Source organism: Oreochromis aureus, linkage group 23 (assembly GCF_013358895.1).
Source record: "Oreochromis aureus strain Israel breed Guangdong linkage group 23, ZZ_aureus, whole genome shotgun sequence".
NCBI lineage: Eukaryota > Metazoa > Chordata > Actinopteri > Cichliformes > Cichlidae > Oreochromis > Oreochromis aureus.
In genome coordinates this window covers 16,001,518-16,022,969 of record NC_052963.1, presented here as the reverse complement: position 1 = coordinate 16,022,969, position 21,452 = coordinate 16,001,518, and the positions used below count along the sequence as shown (strand labels likewise).

The 21,452-nt window shown below is 39.7% G+C and overlaps 1 protein-coding gene across 2 annotated transcripts; it reads left to right on the top strand.

Annotated features, from left to right (window-relative positions):
- The first annotated feature begins 635 nt into the window (after positions 1-635).
- LOC116318492 (vascular endothelial growth factor C-like) lies at positions 636-19,842 on the top strand. 2 transcript variants are annotated; one of them, XR_005610436.1, is made up of 9 exons: positions 636-653; positions 1,416-2,469; positions 8,774-9,014; positions 10,892-11,082; positions 11,495-11,625; positions 11,746-11,845; positions 13,438-13,572; positions 13,938-14,139; positions 18,658-19,842. XR_005610436.1 is itself a non-coding variant. In XM_031737505.2 (9 exons), exons 2-9 carry the CDS (start codon positions 2,368-2,370, stop codon positions 18,767-18,769), a joined length of 1,218 nt encoding a protein of 405 aa, XP_031593365.1. In that variant the 5' UTR covers positions 637-653; positions 1,416-2,367; the 3' UTR covers positions 18,770-19,842. The 2 variants fall into 2 exon arrangements, 1 of the variants encoding a protein (XP_031593365.1); XM_031737505.2 differs by having other exon boundaries at positions 637-653; positions 11,746-11,849.
- The last annotated feature ends 1,610 nt before the right edge of the window (positions 19,843-21,452 follow it).

Genomic DNA, 21,452 nt, shown 5'->3' with positions numbered 1-21,452 from the left:
GACCTTCTGATCAATTAACAATGATTCAGTGAGGTCAAATTCCCTTCACGGCCCAAAGAAAACAGACGACACCATTGTAAGCATCTCGGTGAATTTTATAGAGCAGGTTATTGCTCTCTTTATAAAAGATTTCTCGAGTGGTGCCACAGATTCATGCTGATAGAGCCTTTCTTCACATATTGATCTCTATTTGGTAATTCTGTGCTCACATGATGAAGAGGGGAAAGCAATGACTGGAATGTGGAGTTTGGTTGAGCAGATTCCGACACATAAAGCAAACTGCATGCAGGCACTTGCCAGCGTGTGCGTGCGTGCATGCATGCGTGCGCATCTAATCCTTCAAAAGGCTGGCAGTGACTGGCCCAAAAATCGGATGTTTTCTCATTCGAGCGTTTCCCAGACACACCTCTCTTTGCCTCCTCCTCCTGGCTTTTCTTCACTTCTATATACCGTCTGTCTGTCTGACATCCCCGTAATTTACTTTATAGTTGTCGGTAAAGGGGGAAAGTGGAAAAAAAAAGATTTCAGAATATAGAAAAAGATAAAAGCTCCTTCTGCTGTTCCTCTCTCCTTCTTCTCCTCCTCCTCCTCCTCCTTCTGCTGCTGCTCCGTGACACACATGCCCACAGCCTCGGGGCAGTATAGTTAAGGAGGTATGTAAAGTTTGTCTTTTTTTAGGACCTGTAAGGGACAAAACCAGAGGTCAGGAAAAAAAAGGGAAAGCCAGAGTGAAGAAAAGGCAAAGATGGAACCTGAGAGGGGTAAAAAATGTCAGAAAAGGCTGTGAGCTGCAGGTGTGAGAGCTTCATATCTGCCTCTCACACACACAGACTAGTCCTGACAAAGAAATAGTGCTCATGGGGGTGAAGAGAAATCGACAGGAACTGGGGGCAGCTGAGATAAACCAGAGAGAGAGAGGCAGGTATTAAGAGCTCATAAAAAGGCACTTAGAGCTGCAGTTAGGAAACTCACATTCATCACTCCCAGGTGAGCGAGCGTGCGCATTTTTTTCTTCCCCACCAGCAGCTGCTCCCGTTACCAGGAATTACAGAGACAGAATGACAAAAGATGTCACGATAACAACTGTGTGAGAAACAGAAGAGTGATGGGGAATGTGGGAGGATAATCTGATTTTAAAAAGTGACAGTTCAGCGTGTTATGTGTCTGAGAGAATCAAATTATGGAACCCACAGGAGCGGAGGAAAAACAGCCTGTCCAAGGAATTTAAATCTTAAAATAAAGAAGATGATGGCATGTGCTGAGGGAAAATGTGCCAGTGCCCAGGCGCTGCATAGCCTGCAATTTCTGGGCTGGGTGGGGGGGGTCAGTATAATCAGCTGTACGAACCATGTCTCTCAAATCCTTTACCCCGCCCATTAAATACAAGCCATTCTTGTTTGTCTCATTCACTCCAGCAGGACGTCTGTGAACAGGACGCACGTTCACTCTGTTTGGACTAGAACTTAAAACGACTGAGTCTTTCCTTTCTTTTTTTTCCTTCTCTTTTTTTTCAGGGCAGGATTTTAAATAAGCCACTTTCTATTGTTTCAACTCCCTTTGATGCTTTTCTAAGGATCACACACCCTGACAGAAAAGTTGGGACTGATTCAGAAAGCAGGGGGGGGAAATCCAGAGAGACAGACAGACAGAGCTTTGCCCTGAAGCTTTCTGGGGAAGAAAGAGGAGACAGATAAAGAGTCAGAAATAATCTGAGGGAGAGAGAGAGAGAGAGAGAGGAGGGAGGGAAGAGCACAGCTGTTGTGCAAAGACGAGGAAAAAAATACAGATAAAAAAGGCGAGGAGGTGCACAAGTGTGAAGGGCGAGGAAAGGAGACTGACAAGGACGACCAAGGCTGGAGAGAGGAAAAGGGAGATAAATGCGAGAGTCAGCAAACAAAAAAGGGCCAGAGACCGAGGAGTAGGTCCAGGCCAAGGCCAAGAAAGATATAAAGAGGAGACAAAGTGAAGACAAAACTGAGACAAACAGCGACTAACAGACACCTGACATCACGGCCAACGGCAAGAATGGAACAGCAGCGAGACGACAGGAGAGGCTAGAGAGAGAGAGCGCGCGAGAACGAGCTGTGGTTTGACACGAGGAAGAGGAGTAGATTTCCTCATCATGATTTATTCAGCTGATTTCCCAAATTTAACCAACCTGTGCCAGAAGAGCAACTTCGTTCCAGGATAGAATGAAGAGAGGAGCTGAGAGATACCCATAAAATCTGCGAAACCTCTTTCCTTATCCTCCACCTTCCTCTCCTCCTTCCTGGATTTCTCTTTACATCAAGCTTTAAATCCGCCAACTTCCTCTTCCTCTGTCCTGACATCTCCTCTCCTTCCCCCCCTTCTCTCTATATCCTCACTATGTGGATACCAGCTGTGCTCCTATGGATGCTTAATATCAGCAATTTGTGCTCAGGACAAGACTATACAGACTATTACCAATCTGGAGACATGGGCACACAGGTAAGAATTTACACTTCACACTTCACAACATGATAATCATGTTAGTTTTGCTTACAATCGATTCCATACAGAAGAAAATTTTTGAGAAAAAGCTGAATGAATGAAGAATTGTAGATGCTTCCATGGATGGCACACAGATGGTATAGAAATAGCATTAAAGAACCATTAGCCTATGTGCTTGATACGTAGACAGAGACAGCAGATTGCCCAACTGTTGAGATTGTCCCCTCCACCGTCAGCACTGAAACTCTATATGTGAGAATACATTTTGTAAGGATTGCGTTATTTAAGCTGTATTTACTTAGGCAATCTCACAGATGTAATCTTTTTACACAAGGAACATTTCCAACAATCACAATGGTTTACACAATGCAGTCCTCATAAAATCAATAAAATCCACATGGGGTGTTTAAACCTAACAACTTCCAGTTGTTCATTTTAAACTTAACTAAGCTTGATAGCATGTCCTTATAAATAACAACACAGCTAACCTGATGCCTTCCAAATGACAGTGATTTTTTGGGACATGTAACTTTTGCAGAACTTCAACTGGCTATTGTTATAGCTGTCTTATATATTTCATCAAATTGTGAATATTAAGTCTTCCAGCAATTGTTTTGCTCCGACATGATGTGTTTGCACACTATAAGCTATTTAACAAAATGCAAGGTGCTCAGTGATGCCTTGCTTTAGCTTGAATTTTGTTATGGTGGAGAGTAGGAACATTACAGATAAGTAATGCAGTGAAAACCAAACATTTTGTCTAAATGAAGTTTGGAATAAGCTTTCAATAATGGCATCATAAGCATAACAATGGACATTAAAATGTTCAACTGGAAAATAAATACAATTATGTTTTAGGGGAAAAAACACATGGATCCAGTGTTCATTCTGTGGTACACTGGCATACTTCAATGGCATAAAATACATACAGTCAAATGAAAAATAAAGTGCATAAATGCTTTAAACCCAACATTCACACTAAAAAGGATGTAGTGGGGCCACTTGGGTTTCAATATCTTGCCCAAAGATACTTTGACACTCAAGGATGCACACCTGAACCACCGGAGATCAAACCACTGATCTTCTGAGATGAAAACCCACTCTACCTCTTAAACCACAGTCATCCAATTAATAATAATTATGTTATGTTTGTCACTATGTCACAATCCTGGGACTTCCCAGGAAATTCAACATGAGCATGGTGGCGGAAGAGTTATGATTTGTGCTTGTTTTGCAGCCACAGGACCTGGGTACCTTCCAGTCATTTAGTCAACCATGTATTCCTCTGTATACCAAAGTATTCTGCAGTTAAAAGTGAGCATCTGTCCAACAGCTAAAGCTTGTTTTTAGTGGTCAAACAAACTGGATCATGTAAGAGGACCATCAGCCCAAAGAGAGCAGTAACTCTATAATAAAATAGCTAAAAAAAATAAAATAAAATAAAAACAACAACATCCTGCTTTGGTCCAGTTAAAGTCCAGGCCTCAACCTAAATAAATTTTGTGGGAGATGAAGCAAGTAGCGCAAAAACAAATGTCCACAAACCTCAATACATGGACCACTATAAAGAGAATTCCTCCACAAAAATGCAAGTGATTCATAGTTATAGAGAAAACATTTGCTTCCAGTTACTGCTGGCAAAGTTTCTTCTACAAGCTACTGAATCATGGGATATATTTAGTTTTCCATCAGATTGTATACTGTGAATCAAATTTGGTAGATTTATCAGAACCTAAAGAAAGTGGCATCGTTTTTGTTTACTATGTAAACAAAAAAACAAAACAAAAAAAGTGTAATGCACTTAAGATTAAAGAAAACACCATCTTCTTAGGTGCTTAAATGCAAATTCATACTCCAAAACTAACAGTAGTCAAGTGCAAACAGTTTTTCTTTCAGTGAAAATTTAAAACAGGAAGATTCTTCGCCATAGAGCTGGCTGCACACAAGATGGTATCATCCGCATAGAAGTGAACATTTGATGTTCCTTTGTAAAATGTTTATATTGTGTGATATTATCAGATAATTTATATTGTTATATTATATTAAATTAATAAGTTATATTGTACTATAACTTATTAATGTATCACGTTAACAGCTGGGGGCCAAGTATTGATCCCTGTGGGACACCTGAATCCTTCAAAAGCCTGAAACACAAATTATAAGAAATTTTAAGAACCAGTTATAAGAAGAATCCTTGCAGACTCTAGAAAGCAACTTATTGATAAATCATACAAATAGTATGATCACAGACATCATGGGGTAGATTTCTAAATATAGAGGTTATCAATTGCTTTTCATTACACAAAATTAGAAGATATGCATTTCTTTATATAATAAATTTGTTTTACACAACTTTTTTGTTTTGTTTTGTAAAGCAACTGCTTGTTTCTGTGATGTTATTAAGTTATGACTAAAGAAAGAAAAAAACAAAAGTCAGCATGGTTTTGAACGTTTACCTGACAACAAAGGCTGTTTACGAGCCAGCCAGGAAATGGTTCGGTGTTTGGTTTCCTGCTCTAGGAAAGTAGACCTCGTTTAGTGGAAGCTGCTCGGTGCATAAGTGAAAAACTTCAGACTTATCAAAAACATCTATGAGAACAATGAGTCATAGTGATTTTCACGCTTAAGATAGAGGACTTGTTTTTCTTCTGAGCACTATTTTCATACGTGTATGAGGAAGCACTAACACTTTAAATAGAATCAGTATCTTTTTTTAACTGTGTTTAAGTCACAATAACTTCAGACTTAATGTGGTTGTAATACTACTACTACTGCTACTACAACAACAGCAATAATAATAAGAGTGAGAAATGCATGGGTGTGTGCATATGTGTGTGTCTATATGCAAGCAATGTCTGATGTTAGACACACCCCAAAGCAATGGACGCAAGATCAGTCCATTATGACTTCACAGTCCCTTAGCGATTACCTCATGTCATGTGATCAACTAACAATGCAAGAGAGGAGGAAGAGGAGGAGAAAAAGAGCAAAATGAGAGAATACATCATAAGAAAGAGAGAGAAGAGTCTGTCATCTGCTCTGTAATGAGAAACACAGCGCTAAACAATTCTACAGTAAATATACCACAAACTTTTCTTTCTACTGGTTTTTAAAAGCAACCTAGGTTGGGCAGAAGATTGGTAGGAAATCAAAAGATCCTTGAATTAATTCCGTAAAAAAAGGGCAACTATGTTCTTTTCTGTTCTGCTGAAGTTGATCAACTATATTTTAAGAAATGCACTCAGCTCTATTTTATAGTTTATAAATGTGCAAAATGGCTGTCAGATAGATTTACATCACCTGACAGCTATTTCCATCCAAAACAAAAGTTACATGTGTGGCACAGCTCAGGGGATGACAGAGTGCAAAGGAGTCTCATGTGTAAAAACAGCTGTCTACAGGGCTTTAGAGACTGGGGAGAAACACAGAAAAACAGAAGAACATTTTGGTTCCTTAAAAAAGTTCCTGGGATTAAAGGTTCTGGTTTCACTGAGGTGGAAACAAGACCAGTGTTGGTTCATTTAACTTACGTATCTCAAAAGCAGATATGGTCTAAAAACAGCATTTCTTATTTCCAGTAGTGCCACCATGAAGTTGTCATGGATCATCAAGCTGGAGCTTCGTGTATACAGATTTTTATGCAGTTTTTTTTTTTTTACACTGAATACAGAATTCCATATTTATAGTAACAGGTGGACAAAAAAACTGCTATGAAGGGGAGGTCAATAATGACAGTAAAGTATGCTGATATTCGGTAAGACGGATGGAGGGAAATGAAAAAGGAGGGGGAGGCAGATAGAAAGAGATAAATGGAAATAGTGATAACACTGCAGAGATCCAGTTTCTGTTTAGGCAGTGCCAGCTGTGCCAGTCTGCTCTCTCTCAGCCTGGGAAATTAAACAACCCACCCATGTTCCCAGGAAGACTTCAAATGTGACACTCAAAGACCAACTCCCTGCTGACATTTAGTCAGATAATACAGCAGTGTCTATTAGCCAGTTAATCTCTCATCTTTCATCTACTCTATTAAAACAGAAGAGAGTCGTTTATCATGATGGCGGGAAAATCATTAAGGGAATGACTCACAGCTGGAATGGTTTATAGAGTGATATCTGTTTTAAACTGATTTATTGTATGGATCTCATCCACCACATTGAATAATCTCCATTATGTTTGTCTATTTAAGGAGGCCCAGTGTTGTCCTAGAGTAAACTCCAAAAGCGAGGCTGTGATCTCATTGTTTCAATGGAAGCTGACCTGTTATGCTCATTTCCAGCTCTGTCTTTTGTTTTTAGACTATAGTAGAGTAACTCTGGATGATTCATACAATACTACGCAAAACCATTGAGTCACCCCTCATTTCTTTATATTTTCCTTCCAAGCAGCCAGACTTTCTTGTAGTTTTTTCAAAGTGCCGTTGAGCTATAGTTTTCCAGGCTTTCTGAAGTTCTTTCAAAGGTTTTCTTTGGACATTGACTGGTTTATTGTCTGTGTACCTGCTAATTTTCAGATTAATGTTTTTTGTTTGTTAAGCCAGTTGAGACTGACCTATGAATCATTCCAGCATAAAAAAGGCTCCTAACTCAAGGGATTAACTAGTGTTTTGTCTGCACATAAAAGACAACTTAGCAAAGAACCAATTTTAAATTGTATCTTTAGGCACTTTATTACCAGCAGCTGTCACAAAAAAACCAAACTTGTTCCCATTTTTGTAGCCAAATCTATGAAAAATGCCAAAGATGACACAGTTTGACAGGCATAAAATAGCTCTTTAGCATCTGTGATGATTTCCAAAAAGCTAAAAACGTGGCACTGCATGATGTGCAGTGTCCTTGAAACAACTTGAGGAAACTATACAAGTGGAGGAAAAAAGAAGTGCCTATCTAAAACCTATCAGCAGATGAACCATATCTCAAAGTCATGTCCTTAAGAAATATGAAGGAAATCAAGCAAAGACCTGACACAGGACCTGAGAGATGCATCTGGACCTTCAGTTGATCCATCTTCTGTTCACTGAAGCTTCATCAGAAATAATCTCAGTGGAAGGGTGGCTGTCAAGAAGGCTTATGGTGGAGAAACAGGGAGGAAAGGCTGAGGTATGCCACATTATACAAGAACTGGGGTGAAAACAGGGGGCAACACATGTGGTGGAGTGATGAATCCAAATGTTAAAGGTTTCATTCAAATCACAACTGATATGTTGGAGGTCAGGAGAGAGGTACAACGGTCAGTTTTCATCTGTAAAACACGGTCATGGTTTTGGGCTGCATTTCAACCACTGGTTTTGGGGATCTTAGCAAAATTGATGGAATTTTGTATGCAGAAAAGTGCCATCAGATTTAGATCCACCATGCAATACCTTCATTTTGCAGCATGACAATGAAAAACTCACCCCCAGTGCAGTAAAACCATACCTGGATAGAAAAAACACACAGTAGAGCACTACCAGTCATGGATTGGCCTCCCCAGAGCCCGGACCTCAACACTGTTGAAGCAGTGTGTCATCATGTTGACAAGAGAAGAGAACAAGAGGCAGAAACATCCAAAGAAGAGCTTTGAATGTCTTTCAAGAAGCCTGGAGAACTATTCCTGAACACGACTTAAAGAAATTAGAAGAGTTTGCCTTTATTATTCAACACACTCTGAACTCTCTTAAGTTCAGGCTGTGTTGAAGAATAAAGGTGGTCATACCAAATATTGACTTTCAAGCTTGTTAGAATTGCACAAACTCTGTTTTTATTTCGATAAATCGCTGCACCTATTTCCCAATTTCCTAGCAAAATACAAAAAAATGAAGGTGACTCAAGGCTTTTACATAGTGTTATATATACTGTGTATTTATTTGTAGGCTTATGTATACCCTATGTGTATTCTCAAATTAAGTTTTCCTGCTTTGGATTTCTTTTGTCATTAAAAAATAACAGTGTGTGCAGGTGAAGAGAGGACATGCATGCTCTTAACGAACAGTAGCCAAAAACAACATGTTACAACACATTGGCAGCTGAGGTATTCACTGTTTACCCAGAACAAACCTGCAAACTCGACGCTGTATCAAACAATTTTTCACCAAAAATACACGACTAAATCGTTCTGAAGCCAAACTATAAAGAGAGTGTTTTTAAATTATTTCTATTTTATTACACAACCAAAACACCCTCTTAGCTGTAAGATTTGTGACATTTGTTTATCATCTTTTAGTTTCATTTTCTGTCTCCATAACTCTTTTTACTATTCGTGCTGTCTACATGTGTAAAAAGTATAATATCTCTATTCTTCTTTTTTTTTCCATGCTCTGTTGTAGTCAAATGACCAGCTCAGTTTGGAGACAATAAAAAGTGTGGATGACCTTCTACAGTTCCTATACCCTGAATACAGTGTGATTCAGCAGTGCCTGAGGAAGAGGTCATGGCACAGCTCTTCATCCCCCTCTTCATCGTCTTTATCCACATCTTCAATGAGCCCTTTACTCAATGCTAACATTCAGGACATGTGGGTTCCGATGAGGGAGGAGGCTCTTTACAAAGATGATGACAATTTGCAAGGTAAACACTGACGTGCTTGCACAGAGGTAGTCTGTTTATTATTATTTCTTCTTACATTCCAGCAGAATCATTAGATTTGTGGAAGTCAAGACAGTGTTATTGCTGCTAATGTCAGCCTTTCAATCACAGCAGTCTGAAATACTTGAACAGACTGGCAAAGTGAAAAAGTGTAGCAGTGATATAACCACACAATGGTGTTTTTTAAGGACTGACAGATGGATTTCATTGTACTGGAGACAGAAAAAGTAGCTGGTATTGCAGAGAATGAGGATTTCCTCTCCCTAAAACCTCTAATAAACAGAAAAATGAAGAAAGGGGTAAACAAACAGAATCTACCTATAATTACCAGCATACAATGGAAATTACTGTTCTGTTCACTGAGCGGCTGTGTGTCAAAAATGTTCTGCAGAAACAAATTGTGGCGGGAATTATCCCAAATGTGGTTTTTGAATCCTCAGGTGGGTGTTTATACACTCATGTGGAAAAATATGTGAACAACAACACATGAAATATTTCACTATCTCAAAAAAAAAACCAACAACATGCAGAGGCAGTATGTGAAACCCTGAATACACCCTTACCGCTTCCATAAGAATTAAAAGGGTAAGTAGAAGCCAGGCACTGCTAATCAAGGTCACATGATTAACTGATCATCAGCAAGTGTGAGCACCTCTAAAGAAAAGCTGAAGTTTTGGCAGTTTGCTTATCTGCAGCATTCAGGTGTGTGTTCACGCAATGCCAGGGAAGAAAGACATCAGAAATGATCTTTAGAGAGGCAATTGTTGCTACCCATCAGTCCGGAAAGGGATGCAAAGCCATTTCCAAACAATTTGAAATCCATCATTCTACAGTGAGAAAGATTACTCACCAGTGGAAAACATTCAAGACAGCACTGATGCCCCAAGGTCAGACTGTGCAATGCTCAGAGTGAAAAAAAAACACATCTCAGACTCTACAGGTCTCAGTTAGCATGTTCAATATTAAAGATCACGGCAGTACAATTATGTATGATGTGTCTGAAACCGTTTTAAGGAGAAGGCCTCTTAACCCAAGTCATGCTGCCAAAAACATGGCAGCATGACTTAGGTTTGCATAGTTGCATCTGAACAAATCAGAAGACTTCTGTGCTTTGGACGGACAAGACCAAAGTGATAGACAGAAAACCCAGCATATCAGCACAAACACCTCATACTGACTGTCAAGCACGGCGGTGGAGGTGTGATGGTTTAGGCTTGTTTTGCAGCCAAAAGACCTCACACCCTGCAGTCACTGAGTCAACCGTCAACTCCTCTGTAAAGTGTCCTAAAGTCAAATGTGAAGCCACTGTCCCACACCTAAAGCTTGGCCCAAACCAGATGATGTAAGGGGCAGTGATCCCCAAGCACAGCAGCAAGTCAACAACAGAATGACAGAGAAAGAAAAGAATCAAGGTGTCGTAACGACCCTGTTAAAGTCCAGACCTCAGCTCCACTGAAATGCTGTGCTGGGAACTTAAGAGAGCTGAATTCCCGCAAACCTCAATGAAATGAAGTAACACTATAAAGAAGCGTGGGCCCAAATTCCTCCATAATGATGTAACCGACCAATAAAGCCATACAGAATACCATTACTTGAAGTGAATGCTGCTAAAGGTGGTTCTATAAGCTACTGAATTGTGAGACATCTTTCGGTTTTCTCAGACTCATTCTTCATTTTGCTTAGTTTTTGCTGAATAAATAAATAATGCCATGATGTAATATGTCATGTGTCATTGTTCATCTCAGATTGTGCTCAAGTAATTTTAAAATTAAACTGAAGGTGTGGTTCAAAGATGTCTGGTGTGGCCTTCACAGAGGGGTGCAGTTCCTGTTGTCATGCATTGTTGGCTGTATTTTCAGTCATCCTGGAGGAGATCCAACGAACCTCGTGCCAGCCCAGAGAGGTGTGCATTGAAGTCGCTAAAGAATACCCAGAATCCACCAGTCAATTCTACCTCCCTCATTGTGTGGCGCTGCATCGTTGCGGTGGATGCTGCAACAACGAAGCTTTTTACTGCACAAATACAAGTTACACGCTTGTGAACAAGACGGTAAGCCATGCGCCCGGAGTCTCTTTTTCACCTCCTTGTATCTAACATCTTGTACACTCTTCAGCACTTGAATTATTTAACACTCTGCTCCAGATTTTATGCTCTTGCACCACAAACTGCCTCAGGAAAGAGGACAGAAACCAATCTGCCCATTTATGTAACCAGCTTGTCTGTATCACAACACACCCTACTCCAGTGGGACAGCCTTTGGCTGCAAATGGACATGATGTTAAGACAATATACACAGTAGAGTCACGCACAGTTGCACAATCTTACAACAATTACATCAACATCTAAACATCAGCAGTACTGCAGCAGAAGAAAAGGAAAGAAAAGAAGAAACACTAATTCCTTCCACAATTCAGAATTTTATGCGCACATGCACGTCTAACTTTCCTCTTCCCGCTCCTAGCTGATGAAAGTGTCCCAGTCCAGGATGGTACGCACTGTTGTCATGGCAAACTTCATCAACCACACTTCATGCGATTGCCTCCCCAAGCGGCCGCTCCGCTCCATCATCAGACGAGCAGCAACAGATCACCTGTGAGTTGGAGTGATAGGTGAAGAGTGACGCGTGGGTGCCTTTACAGCCATTCATGACTCACTCTTTTGTGTATCCATGCATTTATAATATAGCGTGAGTGCGTGTCTGTGTGTTGATAGGTGCTCTCCTCCTGAACGTGCCTGTGCCTCGGGCTCAATATGGGATCCAGCAAACTGTGTGTGCGTCTCTGCAGACACAATAAACTACCCTGAGAGAGAGGCAGGTAAGCATGCATGAGTCATGTTGGTCAAATTAGTCAATTTCTACTCATGCTGATGCATATTCAGTCTAGTCCATCAGTGGTTCTCAAGCATGTGGTTGACACCCACTATAGACAAAACCGACAATTACAGTTTTTCCACTGATGTGGCGCAGATGGCCAATCTAGAACTAGTTCCCCCCATTTGCACTGAAACAAGACTAGCACCAGAGCCAAGGAGACCACTACCCCAACTTCTCCTAACGACGCAGCATAATAATTGGTTCTCAAGCCTCTTGAGCCATGGTACTCAAAAGGCACAAACACAGAAAGGGATCTGCATTGGTACCAGAACTACAATGGTGGAAAAAGATTCAGAGAGTAAACTTTTTGGCAAATGAAACCAAAGTGGTAAATCCAGTGAACCACACTGACTTATGTTCCAAATAAAGCCTTTAAATGAGAATGTCAAAGCAACTTACTAAAGTTGAGCATCATTTTCATGACATGAAAAACAGAGATTAATTCATGGGTCAAGAACTCACTGCAGAGTTTGGTATTTGTCTGACCCACCCTTTCTGCAGCATGGACACTCCAACACTCCAACGTGTTAGAAATCGTGTTGTTTTTAAAACTCAGACATGTCCTTTTAACTGGGTCACAACTCTGAACTGGAATGCAACAATAATGCAAAAAACTTCCACTGAGCACGTTTTGGGATGTGATAAAAAAAACTCAGTAACAACACCCACATGATGATGATGGCGTTTGGGTGGCAAATCTTTCCCTGAGGTACTGCCTATTCATTTGTAGCAGGAATGTTTTTGTGCCGTTTTACTTGTACAATCATGTAGTGAACTACAGTTCCTATCACTCTTTTTTTATAATAAAGTAACCTCTCCTGACAGATATTATTGTTTGTCGTTTTCATAAATGTTCATCTGATCTATACTGAGAGGTCCGTCTTTGAACTAATGTTTCCACAGGCAACATTAGTATAAGTGTAAACCAAAAAGTATTCTCTTCTTTGGATTTACCACAGGTATGTGAACTAAGAAAAGAAAATGCCAGTCTCACTGCAACTTAACCACAGTTCCTGTAGCTGCCTGCCAAACTGACAGCCATGAAAACACTAAACTTTGGGAGGCTGCATACTAAATGCTATCATGCTAACAGGCTGGTGTTTAGCTGATATATCATGAAGTCAAATCTTGGCTCAAGGTACAGCTGAAGGGAATCTTTTGTACTGGACAGATTAAAATGTTGACCTGAATATTATCAGGAGGCCACCAAAGGCATTTGATTTCATCCTCTGGGGAACTTGAACATCTAACCCTAACCCGTATTTCATGACAATATGTTGTATAGATGAGCTAGTTTCAGTTGCTCCCCTATTTGTAAGGGATCGCCACAGTGGGTGGTGCCAAACACTGGATGGCCTTCCTGAAACAACATCAAAGGAATCTGTTTCTTTTCCTGGGAAAATGCCAACCTCACAGTTACAGTGTTTCATCCTCTGGGGATCATGAATCTGCACAATATTTCATAAATCTGAAAAAAAAAAAAAACAACAACAACAAAATAATTTTTTTCACTTTTTTATGTCTTCCAGAAGTGCTGGACTCTGGCCTGCTGGCTCTCTGTGGGCCCAACCGGGTTCTGGAAGAGTCCACGTGCGATTGTGTCTGTCAAAATGGACTCACTGAAGCCAGCTGTGATCCAGGCTGGAAACTGGACCACAACACCTGTAAGCAAGGGTGTAATTTATTGTATTTAAATATGTTGTTTTGCGTCGTGCAAAATGTCAATGTGCAGCTCTTGAAAATTAAGTTTTACTCAAGCATTTGGATTCACCGTGAGCAGTTGACAATAAATGCGCCACGAAGCCATCACTCTGACAGTAAATGAGCAAGCTCGAGAGACAAAAATACACAGATACAGGGAAGTTTGGGGAAGATAGCTTCATGCAAATGTCTTACATGTAGAAACACGACCATCAAATATTTAGCCCGACAGTGCTGTCGGGCATGTGCGACGCAATATCTGATAAAGTTTCGTTTTGATTCATAAAATCACCCTCCCTCTTCGGTTTTCTTGATGATTTTCTCTCAGGTGAATGCCAGTGCGAAGGTCAGGGCGAGGGGAAGTTGTGCCCTGCTGGCCAGCGGTGGGATGATGATCTGTGCGGCTGTGTGTGTGCCGCAGAATGTCCCAGACACCAGCCTCTGAACCCAGATACTTGTCTGTGTCAGTGCAGAGAGAGTCATGAGTCGTGCATGCGGCAGGGCAAGAAGTTCAACCCAAACACCTGCAGGTAGGTGTAAAAAGCAGTCAGGAGTCCATTCCTGCTACTGGCTTTGAGCCAAAGTGGCTGTCTGGTTTGTTCATCTCAGGTATCCACACTGTAGGCGTCTGCCAACTAAACTTATAAGAACCTTATCTGATCAAAGAAAATTGTTAACCGCAGACACACTTAATCAAAGACATTAATTAGGTTTTTATTTATATCCATTAATAGTTGATTGTTGTATTTAAAAAACCTGAATCCACCACTAATCACTGATGTCGAATATGGAATTTCACCTCCACTGGCAGACTACTTTCTGTTCTGTCACTGTCTCTATGTGACACAAAATACCCTCCTCTTGGTTTAAAATCACAGTCAAACCTGACACCACCAATAATGTGTACTTACGCACACTAAAAGGAGTGTCCGAGTCTGGTTGCTATGCATGTGTCATCCAAACAATTCACTGGAATTAGTAATTCCTCTTCTTAGTTCCAATGTAAAAAAATCCCCAACTAAACACTTCCTCCATATTATGTAAACGCACTGACTGACACATGTGGCCCAGAACACAAATCTCTGAAAGAGATTTAAAGGACACAAACATAAAACAATGAGGTTGGTTAAATAAACTAATCTGAGCCTTTAATTCCTGCTCCAAAAACAGAAATACACAAAGTTCAGTAAACTGGTTTAAACAAAGAAGGATTCCAGAAAAGGAAGGAAGTCAAGTGCCATGAGGAAGTTGAACAGACATCCACAAACACGCCCACTCAATCTGTAATTGTTGTGCTGAAGTTGTTCCTGGATCAACAAAACTAATGCTGGTCCAGGATCAACACTGAAAGTGACCAGTCACAATATAGTTATGTCATAGTTTTTAAACGTGGAAACGCCGTAACACCGCACACCAAGTCGTAATCCTAACCCCATAACCCTAACCTAACCCTGTGGACTTTTTTTCCAAGTTGCAAAACTATAACAATGGCCGGTACATAACCAACACGAGGATATCAGACAGACCACACACACACACAGGGTTGATTAGTTACAGGTGAAAACAGCTGAACACAGGTGACAATAATAAAAGGAGGGAAAACAAATACTTGAAACACACAAAGAAAGTCATTAGAAAGAAAATCGGGAAGCCAACACACAGACAAAACAGAGAAAGATAAAGAAGTGAGGACAAAGGGGACACTAAGAAAGTGTGAACAGTATCAGCTAAATCCAAGCAAGGATCAGAAATCAAATGGAAACCAGGAAATGGAAACCATGACAATTTGTTCGTGCCAATGGAAATCATTTATTCAAACCACAGCAGGAGGTGATCTCTTGGAGAGTGATTACAACAATCACTGAAAACATACAACTTGGCACTAACGACTGGTAAACAGGCTCAGTGTTTTAGAATTATGGATATGGAGTTTTATTTTGGAAAGAGTTTGCACACGGTGTAGATTTTCACTGGTGTGCTGCAATCTGAGCACAATATGTACACAGCCACTTCCATACTTGCTCCCTCAAACACTGGCTTATACTGGGAGAGCTGCTCCTGTACGTGGTGCTTCCAATGGCTGGTGACCCACTGGGGTGCCATCACCCACGGAAAGAGTGAGAGCATTAAGAGAAACAACTCTCGATGGAGACGTCAAACATTCCACACAAGAAAAAGCAAGCATCTCCCTCCATTTTCTTTTGCTCACATGTTTCCATGTGACCTTTTATGGACTTGAGGCATTCTAAATATTTGCGTGTGTTTTGCGTGCGTGCCTCGGTTCCCACAGTTAGCATGCAAGGGATCAACCTTCCCCTGACCCGAGAGGCCTGCAGAGAGACACAGAAGGAGACTGGGTGAACTTGATGACAGTGAGCAGAGCAACCATCAGAGCAGACAGAGGGCAGCTCAGAGACAGATGGAGTGACAGGCACAAAGAAAACACAACCGCAGACCTGGGCTTTTACATTAGTGGCCTTCCATGTGGGAAAGTTCACGGATTTACATGCAAGTGACCTTTAATGCCAGTTTTCTACACTTTCTGAGCTTAGGGGAGCTGAAATAAATTCACTCTTTGTGGAAAATTGTAGCCTCCATTTTTAGTCACTTTTTGTCTATTCAGTTATTATTACTCTTTTTTTAAATCTAAAATTATATGAAAGCATAAAATATCTATCCATCCATCCTGTTTATCTGGGTCCGGAACATGGGGGCAGCATAAGCAGAGACACCCATGACCTCCCTCAGCCTCCAGCTTTTCCGGGGAGGACACCAAGGCATTCCCAAGTCAGCCAAGAGATGTAATCTCCCCAGTGTATCCTGGTTCTGCCCCAGGGCCTCCTCTCAGGGGCCCATGCCCTGAATACCTCATTTAGGAGTCGCCTAGGAACTTAAAATTAAATTAAAAAATTTGGCTCTTCCTAGTTAAGTACACAGTAAATGTCTCCTACAGAGCCTCTAAAGTGTTTGCACACAAGTCAAATTAATTCAGATGCAAAAATAAAAGATTCTTACTCGTTCGCTAAAATGCAAAAGATTAAAACTTTGACAGACAAACAAAATAAGTTCTTTTCAAAAAATAAAGACTCGTTTTTACAAGATTAGTTGATACCAGCTAAATGTTTACAAAGTCTTATCTTATAATGTCTTTATTTACAACTGCTAAGCTAGTTTAGCTTGTAGTCAGCAGAAGGAGCTAATGTAGCAAAACTTAGCTTGCTAATATGTGAAAATGAAACAAACGTAGACAAGCTCAAATTAATTATAGCTGACACGTGTCACTAGAAATGACAAGAAATTAAAAAAAAATAACAACTTCATGCATAATTAATTTGTAGTTATTGAATTTGTATAATGGGAAATGTTATTGTAATAATACTTTTGCTAATGCAGATGTGCAAATTAATTCAAGAAAGAGTAGAAAGAGTTTGTGTTTTTTTAAAAACACAGCTATTTAAAACATGAAAAAAGTTATGTTCTTACCAACATTCAGAAAGAGTAATAACAGATCTTTACGAATTTTTTAAAATTATAATTGAGTCATTAAATATATGAATAAATACCTAAATTACATCCTTCATACAATCCTCCAGTAGTTACACCCATTAGCTGTGTAAAAGTGAGAGAATCGTATGAATGGTGTTCAATATTTTCTTTTTATGTACATTAACAGTGCTGTTAACACTTTCCAAAACGTGCTAGTTCTACTTTGAAAGCAAAGTTTCTCTGTTTCCTGTCGTTGCGTAGCGCTTGTTCAGTTTTCACTGTGCAAGCTGAGAAAAGGAACCAGTTTATGCGTTTTGTATATTACATTTCTTTATCCCAACTGTTAACTTACATTTGCATTAATAGGAACAGGAAATATCCAAAAACTGACATTTCTTATTAAACTACTGCAGATGCACTACTACTGGATCAGATACTTCAACAACTGAAAAGAAATTATACTTTTTAACACAAACCAGTAACAACCCAGCTCAAATAACAACTCTTTACGCTCTGAAAGTCAAACCTACTAGCTAGGTTAGCATAATCCGATGTTTTCTCATGCTACATCTGGAAAATTCAGATTTCTCCACATGTGATCAAAATATGCAATATATACATTTGGAAAGCAGCATTTAGAAAAATTAGAAGTTAAATTAACCAATCCTTAAGCTGCATTTAAGTTTTGGAATTTATTTTGCTGACATTTGCATTTTTTTATGTTTGACACAAAAAAGGATAAGTAGTAATTTAGCATGGACTTCACAGGCATAGTTCACAAATAGCAAACTAATTCCACATTTTTTAATAGTAGTTTTTCTTTTCTTACTCAGTTTTGTCTATTTTTTTCTCAACCTTTAATGCCTAGTTTATCCTGTTTCACACATGGGTTTTTGAGACTTTTACATCATTTTTCATCACAGTATGTGGCACATCTTAATCAATAACTTACATCTGAAAAACATGTCAGATGTAAATATAACAGAAATTAAAACTTATACATACATACATTAATATTTAATTTAAAACATTTGCTAGAAGGTTCGACAGACCCTCCATTTAGCAAAAAGAATTTTCTGGTAATTTTTTCATAGTTCGGGCTTTAAAAGGTTAAGTCTGATTTAACATCTGGTCACAGGAGGTGGTTCACAAAGGACCGTACACCTACTGTGATTTTGAAGTGGAGAGTTTTCAGAATCTCCCCCCCTCTGGAAAAATACTCCCTCTTTTTTTCCTCACACACAGAATCCTTTGATGCAAACAAAACTTGGATGAAGGTTTGCCCAAAAGGGATATGATGATCTGAATAATCAATAGTAAGCATGCCAAGACAAAAATAATCTCCAGTGTGCCTCCTTTGTATTTCTCCTCTGTTCCTATCTTCCCACTCTCAACCTCACCCATCTCAAAAATCTTTTTCTGGATGTCCTCATTTCATTTCCCCCTTTGTCTTCTTTTCCTGCTCTCATTTCTTTTCTTTATCTTATTTTCCTTTTCTATTATTTTTTACACTACCTCTCAATCCCCTCTGTTTCTCTTGATCTGTCCCTTCCTGTCTCTAGTTGTTACAGGTTGCCTTGCAGAAACCCCAGACGCATATGCCAGGCTGGATTTTACTACAGCCGCCTAGTGTGTCAATGTATCCCCAACTACCTGAGGTCTGAGAGGAATTAAGGAACCAAAGGCAGGAGCAGGAGCAGGACTGCACACCCTCCCATTTATTGGGCTGTTTTGTCTGGAAACAAAAGGTCAGAAAGGTGGGAATGTCGCTAGTCAAAAGGGCAGGAAGTGGACCTACATATTTACATGTGATGACTTACAACAGACTGCAAGTACCACTTGTGTGCAGTGTTGCTTCTCTATCAACAAAAGGAGGATTAGAGCGCTTCCCTGATCAAAAAGACCAAAGCAGCCGCCCACAGAGTGAAAAGCAGTCAAAAGGAGACAAAATGTGGAGAGACATCTGACTCTCTGGGACTGTTGTCTTCTTAACATTGTTTAGAATATGATCCCAGCTGGAAACAACCGATTACACCCAGAGACTAGCTAAAAGTACAACAGTGAACATGGACCAATCAGACTGAGCCAGCATTCATCCCTGCGACATGTTGGAGCAAGAAAGCCAGCCACCAACCTGCAGTAGAGGCACCGCTCACACTTGCGTGAAATGGAAAGTGGAATAAGATAATAACAGAGTAGACGCTGTGCTTTTTGAAAAAATAAAACAAGCTTCAGCCAACTTCAAACTTTGGCATCCCTGAGAGACGAGATACTTGAGGGGCTGAGGGAAATACTTGGGAAGCGACTGAACGGTGCCTGGGGCCTTATATTCCTACTTTAAAAAAAACAAATGCTTTCTTCAAGGTAATTAGACTGATGATAAAACTATATTTTATATGAAAAAAAAGCTCTGGTGCTGTTTCAGTAGAGGTTACATACCAGACCCTGTTTAGTCAAATGATAACTGAAACACTCCCAACTGTTGTTATATTTACCAGTTAATACTTGCCTCTACTGCAGCGCTGCTCTTTGAAGATTTCTCTCATGCATGGTTGAATCCAGTCGTGACTGACGTTAACATTTGGGTACAGTTCTGGGTCTTCTACTAATTTAACTTCACACGCTCCAAATAATGTTATTTGTACATATTTAAATTTTGTCATATTTAAAACAGTGATTTTGAAGATTATGTATTTGTAAGATTCTGTATTTAAGTCACTCATAACTAAATATTGTTGTAGAACAAAGCAATTTACATGTCTTTTTACTTTTTTCTACCCTGCAAAATATTCTTTCTAATAGGTTATTTTGACACATAGAACGCGCTTATAAAAACAACATATATTTATTGCATTGTGGTAATTATTGCAGTTTTGAGCTATATGGATATAGAGAACTTTATCATGCTTTAATATTTAAAAGTAGTTCTGAAGTAGAGATTAAAAGCCCTGTCTGCCTAACATGTCTGTGCTGCAGATGTGCTAATTTAATCATTTTTTGTTTGCTTTTAAATTAAAACAAATTTTTCTAAAGCCAAAGAAATACAGTAGGTATAATATGTATGTTTTTGTACAATGTTCTGCTACATTGCTTTTCATTTTCTGCATCTAAATATACATAAATATAATACATATATACAATAATAATTGATAAAATGAGTTGGAAGATTGTTACTGGTGCCTTTAAAAGCCATAATGCATGAAAAATGCACATTATTTTGCTCACGTTTCTTATGGCAATCCATCTCTCAGTCACACACACACAGACACCTGTGGGTGAAATTTGAGTCTTTATGGTGTCTCTCATTTCTTCTTCTCCCTCCTCTTCAGCCTTCTCACACTCACTATGTCTGGGTTAAAGACAACAAACAGTATTAAGTCACGGAAAACAAAGAGATCGGCTTTCTGTCTGGCCTTCGTGACCGTCAGCCTCTTAAATGGGCTCAGGACTTGTGTGTCTGATTTCTCCATCTGTCTACATCATTATCTGATTGCGGTGATTAACAGTAGTTACTAACATTAAACACAGCAAGCCTCGGCTACATAACCACAGGTATTTGTACAGTTTTCACAATTTTGAAAACTGGACACCATGGACATTACCATCTAGTCCATCTAGATATCTCTGACATGACCAATTCAATTCAATACAGTTCGGTTCAATTGAATTCCATTTATTTAATGGCAAATCACAACATCAGTTGTCTCAAGGCACTTTGTATTATAAGGTAAAGACCCCACAATAATACAAAGAAAACACAAAAACCCTCAATAGTCATATGACCTCCTATGAGGACTGCTTTGGTGACAGTGGGAAGGAAAAACTCCCTTGTAGCAGGAAGGAACCTCTGGCGGAACCAGGCTCAGGGAGGGGCGGCCATCAGCAATGGGTTGGGGGAAGACAGGACAAAGACATGCTGTGGAAGAGAGCCAGAGATTAATAATAACTAATGACTAATTGCAGAGTGGTGTATAAACACGTAGTGAGCGAAAAGAAAAAAGTGAGTGAGGAAGAAACACTTCTTCCTCACTGAATGAGGAAGATTCAGGGTCACCTGATGCAGCTTCTTTATTTTTTTTTGTCCATCTGTTATCAAAGTTTATGAATGCTTTGCCTCTTATGAACTCTTCTCTTCAGAGCTGGGTTGGATGATAACATCCCTACCTCCTTAATGCATTTTTTTCTTTACCATGGAAAGGATCCCGTGATCATCACTGCCATAGTCTTTACTGGTAACATATATACCCTTAATGGTCCCATAATCTCGCAAAAGGATTTTTGATTTTGCATTGAGTCCTTTTGAATCCAAATTCCAATACTGGGAGTCCTCTTGAGATGTTTGACTCCTTAATTGGTG